Source organism: Alosa pseudoharengus, unplaced genomic scaffold, assembly GCF_046254945.1.
Source record: "Alosa pseudoharengus isolate Yale_2024_CS ecotype anadromous, Long Island Sound unplaced genomic scaffold, YU_APseudo_1.1 YU_APseudo_1.1_scf_5, whole genome shotgun sequence".
In the NCBI taxonomy this organism is placed as follows: domain Eukaryota; kingdom Metazoa; phylum Chordata; class Actinopteri; order Clupeiformes; family Clupeidae; genus Alosa; species Alosa pseudoharengus.
The window spans coordinates 33,946,729-33,964,736 of record NW_027468837.1 but is presented as its reverse complement, the minus strand read 5'-3'; the positions used below and the strand labels follow the sequence as shown (position 1 = coordinate 33,964,736).

The 18,008-nt window shown below is 40.5% G+C and overlaps 2 protein-coding genes across 2 annotated transcripts in view; one reads left to right on the top strand and one right to left on the bottom strand.

Annotated features, from left to right (window-relative positions):
• The window catches only part of vstm2lb (V-set and transmembrane domain containing 2 like b), a 28,973-nt gene extending 23,020 nt beyond the window's left edge, over positions 1 to 5,953 (top strand). The window contains exons 3-4 of the mRNA XM_076267879.1: positions 255 to 299; positions 4,482 to 5,953. Coding sequence (XP_076123994.1) covers positions 255 to 299; positions 4,482 to 5,000 — 564 coding nt within the window. The 3' untranslated portion in view covers positions 5,001 to 5,953. The remainder of the gene's footprint in view (positions 1 to 254; positions 300 to 4,481) is intronic.
• A 10,796-nt stretch (positions 5,954 to 16,749) lies between these two features.
• The window catches only part of quob (quattro b), a 35,070-nt gene continuing 33,811 nt past the window's right edge, over positions 16,750 to 18,008 (bottom strand). The window contains exon 24 of the mRNA XM_076267485.1: positions 16,750 to 17,940. The gene's annotated coding sequence lies outside the window, so the exon portion shown is untranslated. The remainder of the gene's footprint in view (positions 17,941 to 18,008) is intronic.

The following is an 18,008-nucleotide window of genomic DNA, read 5'->3' as shown; positions in this document are numbered from 1 at the left end:
AAATGGATTTAGACTATATCCTCGGAATGTATTATTAAATGCGGCCTAGCGAAATAAAAGGCTTTGTTATATTCGCCCTGTATTTATTGTGCGGCTGCTGAGCCTGCCGCTAAGCACACTGGAAATGAACAATGGAACTTGGACTTTGACTCACTCTCTCTCCCTCTCTCTCACTCTCTCTCTCTCTCACTCTCTCTCTCTCCCTCTCCCTCTCCCTCTCCCTCTCTCTTCCTGTCTTTTCCCATTATTCTCAGGTGGTGCCCATGGAGGAGATGGTGAAGGATGCCACTAAAATCAGTGTGAGTGTTCATCAGAGGCAGCAGAGTAATAATAACAGCTTCAAGGCTGCAGAGGATGTTATTTCAAGCATAGCCGATTAATTTGCAATGGCTCATGCAGCACTTTAAGCATTCATATTTTGAATGTTTAATGCTGAATAAATCCCATTGCTTATTACAGTGTTTGCCTATTGCTTACACACTTTTTGCAGAATTTGGCTCAAAAATCTAAACTCACAGAAAACACACAGCCAAAAAAGACATAGCACTTGGAGAGAAACAACTCTCACCTACTCTATGCCAAAATGAAACACTGCAATCAAAACTCAACAATCCTTTCTAAAAATGTAATTATTGCAACAGAACCTTGCGCCATTTGAATTACTCTTTCAAATCAACAGCAACACACTGATGTGTTTTATATAGACCCTTTCAACAATAAAAACAAAAACAATGCTTGAACGTTCTATTTGGTTCCCAATCTACTTCCTCTGCATTAAAGGTGCGACTTGTAGGATTGTTAACGAACGTTCTGTAGGCCAAAATCAAAACACTGGTGAACGTTCTCAAGACTACCAGACGCGAGCCTCTTCTGGGTTGCCAGATGTAATGAAGACTTAGCTAATGTTAGTTGACCTGCAGCTGCTTTAACGTTTCTCCAACCATGACCCAGCTACACATTACGGAAACAGTGAAAACAAAAAATACCTCTCTAACCAACGTAACATATTTAGCTGAAGTTAGCGATGCAGATGAAGTTTAGCATAGGCTACCTGTTGTGGAGAAATATGGCCAGCTCTGCGTCAGACTTGATATTCTTAGTTTGACGAAGACGTTACCATCTCAGGAAGCTCCTCCGATGTCCACTTAATTTGTTTCTTGTTTTAATTTTGGAAATTTGCCTGCCTCTTGTAGGCGTTCATGACTACAACTGACAGCTGTTGACAGTTGGCCTTTGCTAATTTGGCAACCCAAATAGGAGGACGCGCTAGCCCATTATTAATACGCTATTCTAGAATTAATCGTTCAAAACATAAACGAAAATTCCAAGAGATTCCGCCCCGTAACTGATTTTTTTTCATGGGTTTTACGGGGTTTCACGGGTTAGAGTAATGTTGTCAAATAAGCCATTACTTCAATTCATCGTGTTTCCTCACTCTCTGACAACATATGGTGATCATTTTTGGAATGGTTACAGTTTATTTTCCATTATTTCCTACATACTGGACCTTTAAGATAACATATGGAATGTTAAAACGGAAGCCTTGTGGGGCCAACTATGATGATGATAATGGAACTCTCTTGAAATGGTCTATAAAACACTGCTTTCTTTGTGTTTCTATTTTTATTGTCATTTTCAGACTCAGTCTTCTGCGAAACTCTAACAGAATAGAATAGGAAAATAATAGAATAGAATAGACATAGAATCACACATCAATCAGTACTGTAAGTGAATGTACTCTAAACAGATAAACAAAATGACAAAATGTAGCAAAACAACAAAAAAGAAAAGTAAAAAGAAACAAAAACAATTACTGGAGAAATTGCTATTGGAAAAAAAATAGTGTCTGTGTGTGTGTGTGTGTGTGTGTGTGTGTGTGTGTGTGTGTGTGTGTGTGTGTGTGTGGCGAGGGTGGGGGCGGGGGTACGGATCCTGCCTTCTGTTCAGGTCTGGCCACAAGTCCTGGTTGACACTGCAGGTGATGTCCTCTCGGGCTAGGCAGCGGGAAAAATATCACCTTGTGTGCCATATCCACCCTTGAACTGACCCCACCTCAATGTCTGCATGCCTCTTCCAGTGCTTGCAAAAGAGGCATGCAGGTATGTGGTTGGTGGTCATATACGTTTCATTTGCATACTGAAAATAATTCTATGATCAGTTTTAGAAATGGGGAGTAAAGGGGCAAATACAGAACTGTACACAGGCACTCAATGTAAAAGTACACACTTGAACAGGTGCACAATACCTACTTACCTGAAGTCTGTTTGTAGTGCCTCAGACTAATTGGTGTTCAGTTTTCTCTGAAAGTGTTTTCAGGTATGTGTGTGGGTTTTACCAATTACCAGATGTGCTTGCATTTTGAATAGAAGTGATTTCCCAATGATGACAGGATATTTCACTTGACATTCAAGTGTCTAATGGAAGAAATTGTTCCACAATTGTATAGTGTTTCGCAGTAAGTGTGTAGCAGAATTGCAAACAATGCAAAGCAGAAATTGTGTTTAAGCTATGGCTACACAGTGTTTTAGGTATGCTACAAGAAGTTTAGGTATTGAGGCTTTGGTTTAAGCATTCGTCTTTAGTGTGTAAGTGTAACGGAGGCAGACTGAGCTAGCGTGCTAGTTGCCCGTGTAAATCCTCACAGCCCTAACCTTAAGAACGCTGAGTTGGAAGCCTGGGCTTTTAGCTCAGTGGTTAGAGCGTTCGTCTCCCATGCCGGTGTGTGTCAAGGTGGCGTGTTCGAGGCCCGTGAGCGGCGAAAGAACCGACCTTGTGACATACAGTAAGCAATGGGCAAAAACTGTATTGCTTAATGCTAAATACATCTACATTGCTTATTCATCACATGGATGTATAAAAGTTTCCTTAGTTATTGTTATATTTCCTTGAATTTCCCCTTGGGGATCAATAAAGTATCTATCTATCTATCTATATTTCACTAGCATCTACTGTCAATTCCTATATGATAATATGTCTGATTAAAGTGTAAAAATACAATACAATACAACATTAACACAACACAAATAGCATTAGTCAGAAAGAAGGCAAAAGGACAATTTTGACCTTTTATGTACATCCCAAAAAAGATGGGACGCTGTGTAAAATGCAAAATAAAAGAAAATAAAGAAAGCAAAGAAAACACCAAAGATCCACTTCAGCCCTTTTTTTTCAACCCTCTCTGACAACACATCCATTTCTGAAACTGAGACATTTAATTGTTTTTTATTTAAAATATAAGTTCATTTTGAATTTGATGGCAGCAACACCTGTCAAAAAGTTGGAACAGGGGCATATTAACCATTGTGTTGCTTCTTCTCTTCTTCTCTTAACCAAAGTCCTTTTAGGCAAGTCCCTCCACTCAGCGGCCATATTGCAACGCTTTTTGGGCACTTATCAGGCATCTATTTAGGCAGAAATGCGCATGCGCAAGGCTTCACGACACCAATCTTGCTCCAGCAGCGACATCGCAACACATATTGACTCAATGTATTGAGAACACAGCACATGATTGGCTCAGTGTATTCACATGTCTACGTTTTGCTGCGGAAGGGGTGTGATATGTGTAGACAACTGCCATATTGGCGTTACAAACTAATGCATTTCTATGGAGGATATTTTGAGTGTATAGTATATAAGTATAGTATATATACTTTTTTGATCCCGTGAGGGAAATTTGGTCTCTGCATTTAACCCAATCGGTGAATTAGTGAAACACAAACAGCACACAGTGAACACACAGTGAGGTGAAGCACACACTAATCCCGGCGCAGTGAGCTGCCTGCTACAACGGCGGCGCTCAGGGAGCAGTGAGGGGTTAGGTGCCTTGCTCAAGGGCACTTCAGCCGCGGCCCACTGGTCGGGGCTCGAACCGGCAACGCTCCGGTTACAAGTCCAGAGTGCTAACCACCACGGCTGCCCACAAGTGCTGTGTCTCCTCATTAGAAAGTCTCTGTCTTAACTACACTCTGTAAATATCTACTGAGGAGACCAGTTGCTGGAATTTTGAGAATGAAATGTGTCCCATTCTTGCCCGATATAGGATTTCAGCTGCTCAACAGTTAGGGGATTGTTAATCATGTTTATCATTTCATGATGCAGACAGGACATACTGTATAGTATAGTAGTAACCTTAGTAACATTTAGTTAATTAATTGTTCCTCTGTTGTTTCATTATTTGCCTACAAAGGTTTGAGTACTTCGGCATATTTAATTCTGAGAGATTCTGCCTCTCTGGAATGCTCTTTTTTTACCCAATCATGGTGGCAGTTGCCTAATTAGTTGTAAAATGTTCCTGCTTGTGTTTTCTTTAGCATTAAACACATTTTCCAGCCTTGGAACATCTTGATGGCATTACATTCAAAATTACCCTATATTTTCCATGAAAGAGTTTGTCAGTTTCAATATTTGAAGCTCTCTTCTGTGGCTTTCTCAACATGACCTTTGTGATTTCGATTGTCCCCATGGCCATATGTTGTGCACAGGTGGTTAAGGTAGCCGGCAGCAACATCTCCCACAAGCTGCGCCTCTCCAACGTGAAAACGTCGGACGAAGGAACCTACGAGTGCCGCGTGATCGACTTCAGCGACAGCCACATCCAGCACCACCGGGTGCGTGCCTACCTCCAGGTCCAGCCGCCCGGGGAGAGGAGGGCCCACGCCCCCCACGACAAGCAGCAGCCGCAGCACGAGGGGGACCACCAGCACGCCCACCCCCACCCACACCTGCACCCAGGCAACCAGCAGCCACACCAGGGCGACCACCTGCCCCACAAAGAGAACCAGCGCTCCCACTCCGGAGAGCAGAAAGCGCACCGCCACCAGGAAGAGCAGCGGCTCCACGCGGCGCCAGCTGGCGCCAGCAGCCACCACAAGAGGCAGGAGGGAGAGGAGGAGGAGTCCAGGAAGCGGCCTGCGCACCACCACCAGGCGGAGGGCAGGGAGATGAAACGGCGCTCGGTGGAAGGAGCCAGCGATTGCACTACTGATGGCTGTGGACATTAGAGATCTGTCGAGGGCCGTGCCGGAGAGGAGGAGAGGGGCAGGGAAGCGTTAGGAGGAGAGACAGACAGAGAGAGGGAGGGAGAGAGGGAGGGAGAGAGAGAGAGATCAAAGGAGAGGAGCGAGAGGCTAGGAAAGTAGAGGGAGGATGAAGACATAGTGCATGTACAAAAATCGCCATCTGAATGTCCATCATTTATTATCTGGACAGACATGGACAAATTTCACGGTTCTGTTTCGTCTTTTTGTTTGTTTACAGGACCAATGTACTTAACTCTGTAAACTGTCGATCCTGTGTTTGTCTGCAGACACAATGTTTTGACCATGACTCTTTTGGGTTTGTGTAAGCACTGAAGCCTGTTACATATCTGGCTCGATTTTAACTCATCTTTTATGTCAATTTCCTGCTTTCTGTGTATTACCTGACTCTGAGGTTAGGGTCAGGCTGGACATAAATGTGTGTGTGTGTGTGTATGTGTGTGTGTGTGTGTGTGTGTATGCTTGTATGCTTGTGTGTGTGTGTGTGTGTGTGTGTGTATGCTTGTGCTTGTGCGTGCATGTCTGTGTGCGTGCGTGTGTGTGTCTGTGTGTATGTGTGTGTTTGTACATTTATGTCATAACAGCATAGTGAAAATGAAGATGCGAGAAAGTCTTCATGTGTACAGTAACATTACGTGCTTTGAGATGCCACCAAATTTTCATATGGGCTTTTACATGAAGTTATGCCAAAAAACGCTGCAGTATTTTGATGTTCTCTGCTTTCTAATAGTTGAACAACACCAGGACTTCTTACAATATGCCCTGTACATTTACTCTGTTTTAACTTTAGTTGGCTTTGATGTTTTTGAGATGGATGTTAAAACCAATGGTGTAACCTGGAAAAAAAAACTCTACTGTGTTTTACTGAGTTTCAAAGTATGCCTTCACTAAATTAAATGAGTTCCATTTAAACTCCACCGAGTCTGCATGAAACTTAATTCCATTGTGGGTTCTAGTCATTAATTCAGTGATAATTGAATTACCTGAGGTGTTTTGAACGGAAGACTCAAGCTATCTGTCCATATCTAGGCCAAATCCAAATGGGAGATAAATTAGCATTAAAATGCCAACCTGGATGAGATTTGATTTTCAGTATTTTCCTCTACGAAAGTCATTTGGCACGGAAAGGCACAATATAATTTTCATATCTAGTACACCCATAACTTCTCTGAATGCATGGTGTGTGGGAAATTGTACTGGAAACGATCGATTACATAATTGCATAGTTCCCATTTCAATTTAAAGTAAGCATACTGCATTCACATACGGATACATACATCATGTTAACACAGGCCAACACTCCTGTAGTGAGCCAAGATTGGAAGCGCTGGTTTTGCCCGTTCTTTCCAACACGGTGTCTTCTCAGCATGCTGAAACCCAGCCACAGGGGTTTCATCTGATGCAGGTGTTCCCGGCGTGCCAGAGATGCAAAGTGTAACAAATCGTCTGCATTGTAGAAGCCTCAGAGCTTGTTAGCAGACATCTCCCCACAGCTCTGTCTCCCCCGAAGAGCATGACAGCTTCAGATGGCTGGGGTTGTGTTGGCGCACGTGCTCCACCATCCAGGCTTTATTTGCCGCCTCGGGATTTGCAGATAAATGCATTCAAAAACAAGAGAGTTCTGAAGGTCATTTTGAGATGATTTTTCATTATTATTACTGGAGCTGTTGTTACAGGTGAGATGTTTACAATGCTGCTTTGAATTGAAAATAATGTTTGAGTGTGTGCGCGCACGCGTGTGTGTCTGTGTGTGTGTGTGTGTGTGCATGTAGATAGATAGATAGATAGATACTTTATTGATCCCCAGGGGAAATTCAAGAAACATGTATGGATTATCATGTCAGGGAAACATTCTGGAAGGAGACTAAATGGAATGCCTTTCTGCCATCTACAGCAGCCCATATGAACTGCAGCTGGTTTGGAACAGCCATCCTAATGCTTGTCTCCTTCCTTACATGTCCCATAGGGGTCAGTATAGTACCATTCTGGCCTTCCCCTTGTGACCACAACTCATCCTTTTATTATTAGCCGCCATTGCTCAAGCATCGAAGATGATTTGAGTCACTGTATGTTTGCATGTGGAGGACATGACAGACTGGTTTTGATAGCTCGGCTTGCAACATGCATCAAAAGAGCAAGTGATACGCTCACTCATACTAATGAGTATTTGCTCATTAGTATTCCGGGATATTTTATACTTTGTGTGTTACCAGTCTACTCTACGCCCACTGCTTCCTGAGGACAAATAAAGTGCTTTTAATTAAATTGATTTTAATTTTCTCAATGCAATATTTACCTATCTACCTAAAGTCTGTACATGAGGCTAGTTACAATTGCTGTTTTCCTGTCCTGAGGTATGGACATGAGTGGCTGGTCATAAGGGTTTGGTGTGCAGTTCAGCTCTAAGCACTTCAAGAGCCTCCTGACAAACAAAACACCTAACAACAAAACATCAGGGACACCAACCTCTCCTCCACATGAGTCCACTTCCATTTATGGAGGAGATAGAGCAGTACGTTGCCAATGATTTTGCTTTCATTTTTGGAAATCCATTTGATCCATCACAGCAGATGTGAAGGGGGGCTGTGGGGGGGGGGTCCCATACTTGATTTACGTGGATTTGCAAGTTTTGACAGCTTTTTTTTGCAGCTAAAAATGGCAGATTTAAGCACTTCATGTGTCTCCAGAAAGAAAAGTTCTCCTCATATCAGAAATCAATAAGGGATTTAGAGTCTCTCTCTCTCACACACACTCACTCACTCACTCACACACACACACACACACACACACACACACACACACATACACACACACACACACACACACACACATACACACATACACACACATACCTTTACCTGAGATGTTCAGGTACATGCTACCACCTCTCACCCCTGGAGTCAGAGCAGCTGTATGAGAGAAGTCTGCTCCTCTAAGCATTCCTGTTAGCCACGGGTCCAAAGTCTGTATCTAATGAGGGTGAGTGTCAGTCACTCTGCTGCATAAACAAACTGACCACCTGTCTGGCAGACACACAGACCTTTTTTAATGTCTGGTTTTAAATGTCTGACTACACCATTCAAATATTGACTAGACCATTCGTGGAATGACCAAGCAGTGTTATGCTATAAAGTTCTGGCTTTAACAATAAACATATATGTTACATTCACAGTGCATTAGAATCCCTGGCTTAACAATAAACATATGTGTTACATTCACAGTGCATTAGAACCCCTGGAAGTCTGTGTAGCCGTGCATGGAGAGCAGAAATCGTATTCTCACTTATCTCATTTACCTGCAACATTTACCTCTCAGCATAATGGCTGACAGAACATCAGTGACAGTACCTTGTTTTCTTTCCCTCACTGGTGAGGTAAGAGGCAAAATTGTAATGTTAGGAAATAGTAGGTGAGGATATTCGTAAAATAACAATATTCATTAAAGGAGAATTCAGGCAATTTTTCACATAGATCTGTTTCTCGAGGTCACCGAGTAGGCTACCGATGTTAAAACGGTGCTACCTAGCTCGAGTTGCTGCAGCCAGGCAGCCACAGTGCTACACTCTGGGGGCATAAACATAATCATGTATGAATACTGTATGTATGAAGGTATTTTGCAAAATCATATCAAAACTCTGGTACATACAGGTATACTATATGGCATAATTATACATGCTACCAGTCATGGTTTGGTATGCAATAAACTTGTCACCAAGAAACAGTAAGTAAAATGTATATTAGAAATATTTCCGACTGATGATTGTCAATTGAGGATAATAATAATGTGCAAAATGAATATAACATAAAATAGCAGCTTGACTGTATGTTCTGCTCTGCATGACATTCCTAAATTCTGTATCTGTCCAGTGTTTTAGAGCTGCACAGTTGAGCTCATGCAAAGACCATATGTTTTTCACCACCGTTATAAATGAGCTGCCATTTCCCTTGTTTCTGAGTATCCATAATATCCAACTCACACGGGCTGGGATTAGTGGCTACTTTAGATGACCTCCACTGACACAATGCATTGAGCACTACTCACATAAAATAAGCAGCGCACCATTCAATTCAGGTGCCCACAATCCCCGAGTACATTCACAGCACTTGTGATATTTTGTGGTCTCATGTAAAATGGTCATTAAATGAAAGGGCATATCCATAATGGCATTGTAATGTGAGGCCAAGCTTCAAGATGGGCCTTGTCCAGTGGTCTATGAAATGGACCTGCTTGCGCGGGCATTCCAACCGTCGACCAAGCCCCTCGGAGAGATACAGCAAGAGTGGTCGGCCACGCAGCGCAGAGCACAGGTCAGCTTTTACTGTAAGTGCGTCAGAGTTTTTCACAAGACTGAGCTGACAGAAAACATTAGGACTATATTTATACTATGTACTGTGTGATCAGGCATAGACAGGTTAGTTGTTGGTTCGTCCTGTTTGTCCTCTCTCTGTGTGTGTGTGTGTGTGTGTGTGTGTGTGTGTGTGTGTGTGTGTGTGTGAGCTCACAAAAACACTGGTCCAAAATAGCTTCTTTGCATGGTCATCCTGACTGCTCTTCTTTGAAAAATGATGATTGTACGCAAGTGCATGATTAAGAAAAGAAAAGAGATAATGTGATAAAAGGAGTCTTAAAAGCATATGAATCATACTGTAGTTCAAGAACATTTTAAAAAATGCAGTAGCTCAGTAGCTTTTGTATGCAGTAGCTCAGTAGCTGTTGACTTTTATCTCAAGCCCATGTATTTCCATACCATAATAATATAAATGAAACTGTATGGGCTATGCAAACCTTCTCTAGCCGAGATGTGTGTATGTGACAAATAAGAAGGAAAACATGTAAGTAATGTGTTCATTTGTTGCTTACTTAGGGATGAAATAGAACATAATTTTGATAGAATTAGAGCATGTTTTCAAGCTACACACACCTACTAATATGGATCTAATTGCAAAAGCATTATGTTACTTTGTTTTATGAAATGATACTTATGAATAACCTGACTCTCGCCAGATGGATTTCGTTCCGCCTAGCTCCACTCATCCATCTGGGATCGATCCATTGGAGTGGTGCTTCAGAAGGCTGGGCCTTATTAAAAAATCATTGCATAAGATTGGATAAGCCACTTGTCCGTCATCTATTGACGTGCTACTTCAACCACTCACATCGAAGCCAACCCGTGACGCTGAGAACAGTCTCACAGTCGCTTCTACGCTACGTCACATCTATGAAACTCCCGCCCTGCGTCCTGATTGGCTCTACCATACAATCTCGTGCCGAAATCACTCTCAACGGAACCGATCCCAGACGGAACGAAATTCATCTGGCGAGAGTCAGGTTAACTTATGAATGCCTATTTTAGAATCACATTGGTTGGGCATTGCTCTTTTATTGTGTGAGCTTGAACCATCAGACGTCTACTGAGCATGACAGCCCATAAGAACCTGGCCTTTTCAGCTCCGTGTAAATTCCATGAGAGCTTTCTAAGTGGTTGAACTCTCACCTTTAGAAGAAAAACAAACAGGCTCCTGAAAGTCATTCCAGTTGATCTCTGTGGAAGGACTCGTCTGCTGAGTCATGCATAATCGATAGGAGAGCGTCTAGAAAGGTGGAGGTGGGGGGGGGGGGGGGTGGTGAATGGGGCTGGGCGTTTGGTGGTCATCAGCCCATGCCATTCCCCGCTGTAATATCGTTCACATCCAACACCACATCACCTTCCCAGTGACAGGTATGCCTCTGTCAGCAGACCTCTGTCACACGAGGGAACACCTGTCGCTCTGAATTATGGGTCTAATTCTGCCGCGGAAGTGGCCGCCAGTTCGCCACTGTGTCTGCGGGTCTGCCCATTCCGTGTGAGTTAAAGGGCTCGAGTGTGTCAGGGGCCTGTCACACGGAGACTAGTCTCTTTATTTCACTCGACGGTTTTCCTTCCCCCTGTGTCTCGACGGAGGCTCAGACGTTTAAAAGACCACAGTGACCTCAGTGCAACCTTTCACTTCTGTCGAGCCCAGAGCGCCTTGTATTGTCTGCATGAGAATGCCCTGAGGATGATGTGATTGCAAGGCATTCACAAACTCATCGTTTGAAGCCGTTGGTGAATGCTTTGCCAAGGCAATTACATGTCTTTTTAATTTCAGACACTATCAAACAGGGATATTAACTTAATACTCTTTGCGAAAGAGAATTATTTCAAAAGCATAAGACATAAAACATTCATATCTAATCATACACATCCATTGCTGAGCAGAACATTACTAATGATTCCGTGGTGTCTTCTAGGCTCTTTTAATATGATTTCGAATAAGGTCTTTATAATCACTGTCCAAAGCAAAAGCAAAGTTGTTGAGTAATGTGACCTCATGTCGGCTATTAAAATGTGCATAGAATGCACTTTACACTCTGACTTTGTCATCAACTTAATGACTTAATAGCATGACTAAGGGCTAGTCACCTTTACTGCTGCTGCTGCTGACAGAAACCCAAATCTCACTGGCACAGATACAGATACTTGACTGGTAGGCCTACACTGAAAAATCTTGAAATAATGATTCAACACAAGTTAAAGGAATTTGCCAATTTTTGAGTGTAGGGACTTGCCTAAAAGGACTTTGGTTAGACCGCCTATACCTTAGCCTGACGAGCAAGATCCACATCAAGATGTAGGGCCTGGGAACTTACCATTGGCACTGCTCAATCTGAGGGGCGGGATAAACAGTTGTCTTTCAAATGTCCTCTTCACGCAATAGGATAGCACTACAACTCATGAGCCCCATGCATTTTCCCACCAGCGGAGCTAGTTGGCTAGTTGTTCAAACTTTTGCCAATTTAAAAAAAGCTTAACTCTTAATTCATGTGGAACCGTCGCCGACACGATGTGATTGGCCTGATAGAAGTTTAATTCCTCCAGCTCACAAGCCAATGGAGAGTTGCTAGACTACCCTGGCTGCTAATTACAGTGCATGAAAATGCACTGTACTGTTCTTCCTAGGCTTCTTATTATAGTGCATGAAAATGCACTATACTGTTCTTCCTAGGCTTCTTATTCTTCTTATTCTTATTCTTCTTCTAACGCACTTGATGCAGCTTCAACCGTTTAACGTAGAAACTTCATTCAAACTATGTTACGTAGGTCTTACTTAGGACATGGGTGCTATGTATTTTTCAGCTTTGTAACTTTTATACTTTTTAAACTATTAATTAAAAACTACTCAAAATTTCCCCATAGACTTAACATGGGCTGATGACATCACAATAGAGCCGTTAAGCAATTAGAATCCTATGGCAGGTGTTCGGGCCACCTGGATCAACTGCCAGTCTCAGGCTTTAAGCATACAAACTGGCCCTATTAAGACTACACATCCTGTCCAACTGCTTCCTCTGCCAAAAACTGTTTCAAAATAAAAGTCCTCACTACAATATTTCACTGTTAAACAATTTAACCCTTTAAACTACTGAACTTTTTAACTGTTCAGCCATTGTAACTGTTACTTGTCATCAACTATGATTCTTACCCACTGTAGCTAGTTAGCTATGTTAGCTAAGTAACTTGGTTAGCATAGTTAGCATGCTAGCATGTTAGCATGCTAGTTAGCATTTTTAGCAAAACTGCTAAAAATGATTAGCTAAGTTAGCTAAGTCACATGGTTAGCATAGTTAGCATGCTAACATGTTAGCATGCTAGTTAGCATTTTTAGCAAAACTACTAAAAACAATTAGCAAAGTTAGCTAAGTCACATGGTTAGCATAGTTAGCATGCTAGCATGCTAACATGCTAGTTAGCATTTTTAGCAAAACTGCTAAAAACAATTAGCTAAGTTAGCTAAGTCACATGGTTAGCATAGTTAGCATGCTAACATGTTAGTTAGCATTTTTAGCAAAACTGCTAAAAACAATTAGCTAAGTTAGCTAAGTCACATGGTTAGCATAGTTAGCATGCTAACATGTTAGTTAGCATTTTTAGCAAAACTGCTAAAAACAATTAGCTAAGTTAGCTAAGTCACATGGTTAGCATAGTTAGCATGCTAGCATGTTAGCATGCTAGTTAGCATTTTTAGCAAAACTGCTGAAAATAATTAGTTAAGTTAGCTAAGTCACATGGTTAGCATAGTTAGCATAACTATTAAAAATGTTTAGCAAAGTTAGCTAAATAACGTGGTTAACATAGTTAGCATGCTAGCATGCTAGTTATCATTTTTTAACAAAACTACTAAAAATGATTAGCTAAGTTAGCTAAGTAGCATAGTTAACATGCTAGTTAGCATTTTTAGCAAAACTTCTAAAAATGATTAGCTAAGTTAGCTAAGTAACATGGTTAATATAGTTAGCATGTTAGCATGCTAGTTAAAATAGTTGGCATAACTACTAAAAATGAAAACATTAGCTAAGTTAACTAAGTTAAGTAACTTGGTTAACATTATTATCTTTGATAATATAGTTAGCATAACTGCTAGCAAACATTAGAGCCATTCCAACTGTCAGTTATCGTCAATTATCTACCTAAATAATTTAACCATTTAAATTATTCATCTATTTAACCGTTCAATCATTCCAACTATATTAAACCTTATCTACCAAGTAAATCATTTAACTATATAAACTATCCACCTATTTAACTGTTCAGTCATTCCAACTATATTAAACCTCGTCTACCTAGCAACCAATATAGTTTGTTTTAACTCTGTATGGTATTTTACATCATATTTTTTGCATTTTCATGCACTGTATTTCCTTCAGGAAATGCTTTTCTAGTTCTTATTATTCCTCTTCTTCTAACGCAGTTAATGCAGCTTCAACCGTTTAACGTAGAAACTTCATTCAAACATTGACGCGTAGGTCTTAATTAGGACATGTGGGCTTTGTATTTTTCAACTTTGTAACTTTTATACTTTTTAAACTATTAATTAAAAACTATCAAAATTTTCCCATTGACTTAACATTGCCCTTTATGACATCACAGCAATTAGAATCTTATGGCAGGTGTTCAGGCCAGCTGGCCCAACTGCCATTCTCAGGCTTTAAGCATACAAACTGGCCCTATTAAGACTACACATCCTGTTCAACTGCTTCCTCTGCCAAAAACTGTTTCAAAATAAAAGTCCTCACTACAATATTTCACTGTTAAACAATTTAACCCTTTAAACTACTGAACTTTTTAACTGTTCAGCCATTGTAACTGTTACTTGTCATCAACTATGACTCCTACCCACTGTAGCTAGTTAGCTAAGTTAGCTAAGTAACTTGGTTAGCATAGTTAGCATGCTAGCATGTTAGCATGCTAGTTAGCATTTTTAGCAAAACTGCTAAAAACGATTAGCTAAGTTAGCTAAGTCACATGGTTAGCATAGTTAGCATGCTAGCATGTTAGCATGCTAGTTAGCATTTTTAGCAAAACTGCTAAAAATGATTAGCTAAGTTAGCTAAGTCACATGGTTAGCATAGTTAGCATGCTAACATGTTAGCATGCTAGTTAGCATTTTTAGCAAAACTGCTAAAAATGATTAGCTATGTTAGCTAAGTAATATGGTTAGCATAGTTAGCATGCTAGCATGTTAGCATGCTAGTTAGCATTTTTTACAAAACTGCTAAAAATGATTAGCTCAGTTAGCTAAGTCACATGGTTACCATAGTTAGCATGCTAGCATGTTAGCATGCTAGTTAGCATTTTATACAAAACTGCTAAAAATGATTAGCTAAGTTAGCTAAGTCACATGGTTAGCATAGTTAGCATGCTAGCATGTTAGCATGCTAGTTAGCATTTTTAGCAAAACTGCTAAAAATGATTAGCTAAGTTAGCTAAGTAACATGGTTAACATAGTTAGCATGTTAGCATTGCTAACATGCTAGTTAGCATAACTACTAAAAATGAAAACATTAGCTAAGTTAACTAAGTTAAGTATTATCCACCTATTTAACCGTTCAATCATTCCAACTATATTAAACCTTATCTACCAAGCAAATCATTTAACTGTATAAACTATCCACCTATTTAACTGTTCAGTCATTCCAACTATATTAAACCTCATCTACCTAGCAACCAATATAGTTTATATAGTATATATTTTTTGCATTTTCATGCACTGTATTTCCTTCAGGAAATGCTTTTCTAGTTACATTTGCTGCCGCTAGGGTGCGTCTAGATTTCTAGGCTACCTATAGCTAGCCTATAGCTAAAAATGTAAATCATTGACTTAAAGTCATCCTAAATATAAATATAGCCTAGAAAAATTGAGATAGTCCTACCGCACACTGTTTTGACGTTTCACTTGATTTTATTCAGAGCGAACAACGCGTTTCGCATATAGCGTCCTCAGGTTCGCTCAGAGCGAACCTGAGGACGCTATATGCGAAACGCGTTGTTCGCTCTGAATAAAATCAAGTGAAACGTCAAAACAGTGTGCGGTAGGACTATCTCAATTTTTCTAATTAAGTATGTTCCTGCAATCTACCTGCACCTAACCAGGCTGTGCGTGGATCTTGGTATTATTTGGAATAAATATAGCCTACTTGAGTTACTGGTGCTCAAATCAATGTGTTTAACTTAAATTGATTGAGTAAATAATTAAAGTTTTAAGATAAATAGTTTCCTCAAATGTTTTGAGCTAGTTTGACTGTTCAGGTTTACTGTGTAGGCGTCCATCCCCTATTCACAAAACAAATATTTAGAAAAACACACAAAACTGTGAGGCACTATCAGGACTTCCTTTCAGGTTTAGGTAATGCAAAATGCAAGTAAAATATGTGTCACAAAGAGACAACCACTCACAGGCAGGACTGGGTTGAAGCACACAAGTCACAAGTCTATGTATGGACTAAACAGGCTGGACTACAACCAAGGGAAACTCTAACTACTAAACATTCATTAAGCACGCTGTGTGATTAATAAGGCCTACAGTGCAGAAGCTATGGACAGGATTTTACCCAAAGGAAAGGGGGAGGTGAGACAACATGGCCAAGTAAGAACATGCATGAACACTGCCCACTGAGGCTCAGAGAGACCAGTTTAATCAGCAAGGGTGGAAGGCAGGAGGACAGTGTTTTTTTGAATCTCTTAAGTATGATTTGATTATTTTATCAGTACTCTGGGGCATGGCTTTTCTGTGTGGCTTTCTTTTTGAATATAGGGTGTATAATTCATCCTTGAGCATGATGACCACAATGAACCACAGTAAAGAGAAATGACAATCCAGAATTTGTGTTGTAATATCATATAGGCACAACCTTTTTGCATGGGATGCACCCACTGGGTAGGTGTGGGGCAGTTGTGTACTGTGTGCACACCTGATCTGTACCTGATGACATTTGGCAAGACTAAAGAAAATGTTATTACTTTGGTTAAACACAAAATCATATCTGATCTTAAATCAATCATCTGTGTGGTATGTTCATGACAGCATAAAAGTGCAGTTCACAGATAAACAAAATGAAGTCATGAAACATGTTAGCATGCTAAGTGTAAATGCATCATCATCTGTCATTTTCATTACTTAGTCACTGACACCACCAGTTACCGGATAACCTCATATTTCCTGACAGAGAGCCAGAAATCCGTGCATAAATTTGCATTGAATCTGTGCTCCAGGCATCCATCTTGCAGGCCCTGTGGCGTGCCTGAGCCCCGTGCTGTGGCAAGTGTGGGGAGATGTGAGATTTGAGCAGGCGTCAGGACTCACAGCTGGGGTCTGTGTCTCCAGAGTCATCAGAATAAGACAGACTGGATCACCGCAAGAGTCTCAAAGCCACTTTATTTAACAAAGCAGATGTTACTGAAAACAGTCGCCTGCATAGCATTCTTATGCGAACTTAACAATGGTCCTGAAGAACATCCTTTGAATGCACAGACAAGGAAAATAAAATGAATAAATACAAGACATCATTAAAAACAACATGATAAAAGTTAACAGCACCTTATGTGGAGGGAAAAAATACAGAATCTCTTCCCCAAAATGAATAGTGTTTTTCCCCTACATCAGATAATTCTGATTGTATTCTTAACAAGAAGCATGGGAGCTATTTGAGTGCATATACATATAGGTTTATGACTGTTACCGGTTACCTCATGCAGTTTAGGAGTTACACTTAATTGTCTACTAACATAGCAATCTAGATACTGTTTTCATAACATATCACAGTAGATGTGCCTAGATTAGTAGGCTATACATCACATTTTCTTACATGGCCATGAATGTAGTTAATATGAGAGAGACTGGCACAGCCAGCCATATCTGCATGAAGTGTATGTGTGTGTGTGTGTGTGTGTGTGTGTTAAGTGTTTATGACAACAGAGAAAAACGGTCTGACAATTTAAAAATGAATGCAAAATGACTCAAAATTATACAATGCCAGAACATTTCTCCCCACTGATGAATGTAGATATAGAATGTAATGTAATGTAAAATATTGAGACCTTACACAGCAAAACCAACACATATATATGTACACATACACACACACACATACATACACACATATAGATATGATATTAGTCAGTCCAGCGCTAAATTAAGCTTAGATGTCCACAGGAAGTCCCAAGTATAAACAATTCATTCATATTTATGGCATAATAACAACATTGTGAACAATTTCTGAAATTGCCTTGCAGTGAGCAGACCTGAAATATGTGAAATAACCTGCAGTACATTTCAATACGCTTCCTGTGCATTATTCTTATCTTTTCTGTCGTCAGTATGAGGCCCTCAGGCATATGCTTGATGAAAAGCTCCATGAGAGGAGAGATTGCTATAATAAACACACACATAAGCACAAGTTGGTAGCAGCCACTGTCTGGCCTCTTATGTCTTTGGCAGTGGCAAAAAGATTTCCCCCTGTTGAGAAATAGTCTGTCCCCTTTTCACAGCGCCTGCTACAAGAGTTTCATTCGGGCGTTCACCTGGGCTGCTTTCGATGTGGAATGTGTCTGTGGAAACCAACAGTTTAAATGAACAAAAAAGAACTCACTCTAAATACAAAGACACACATGATAAC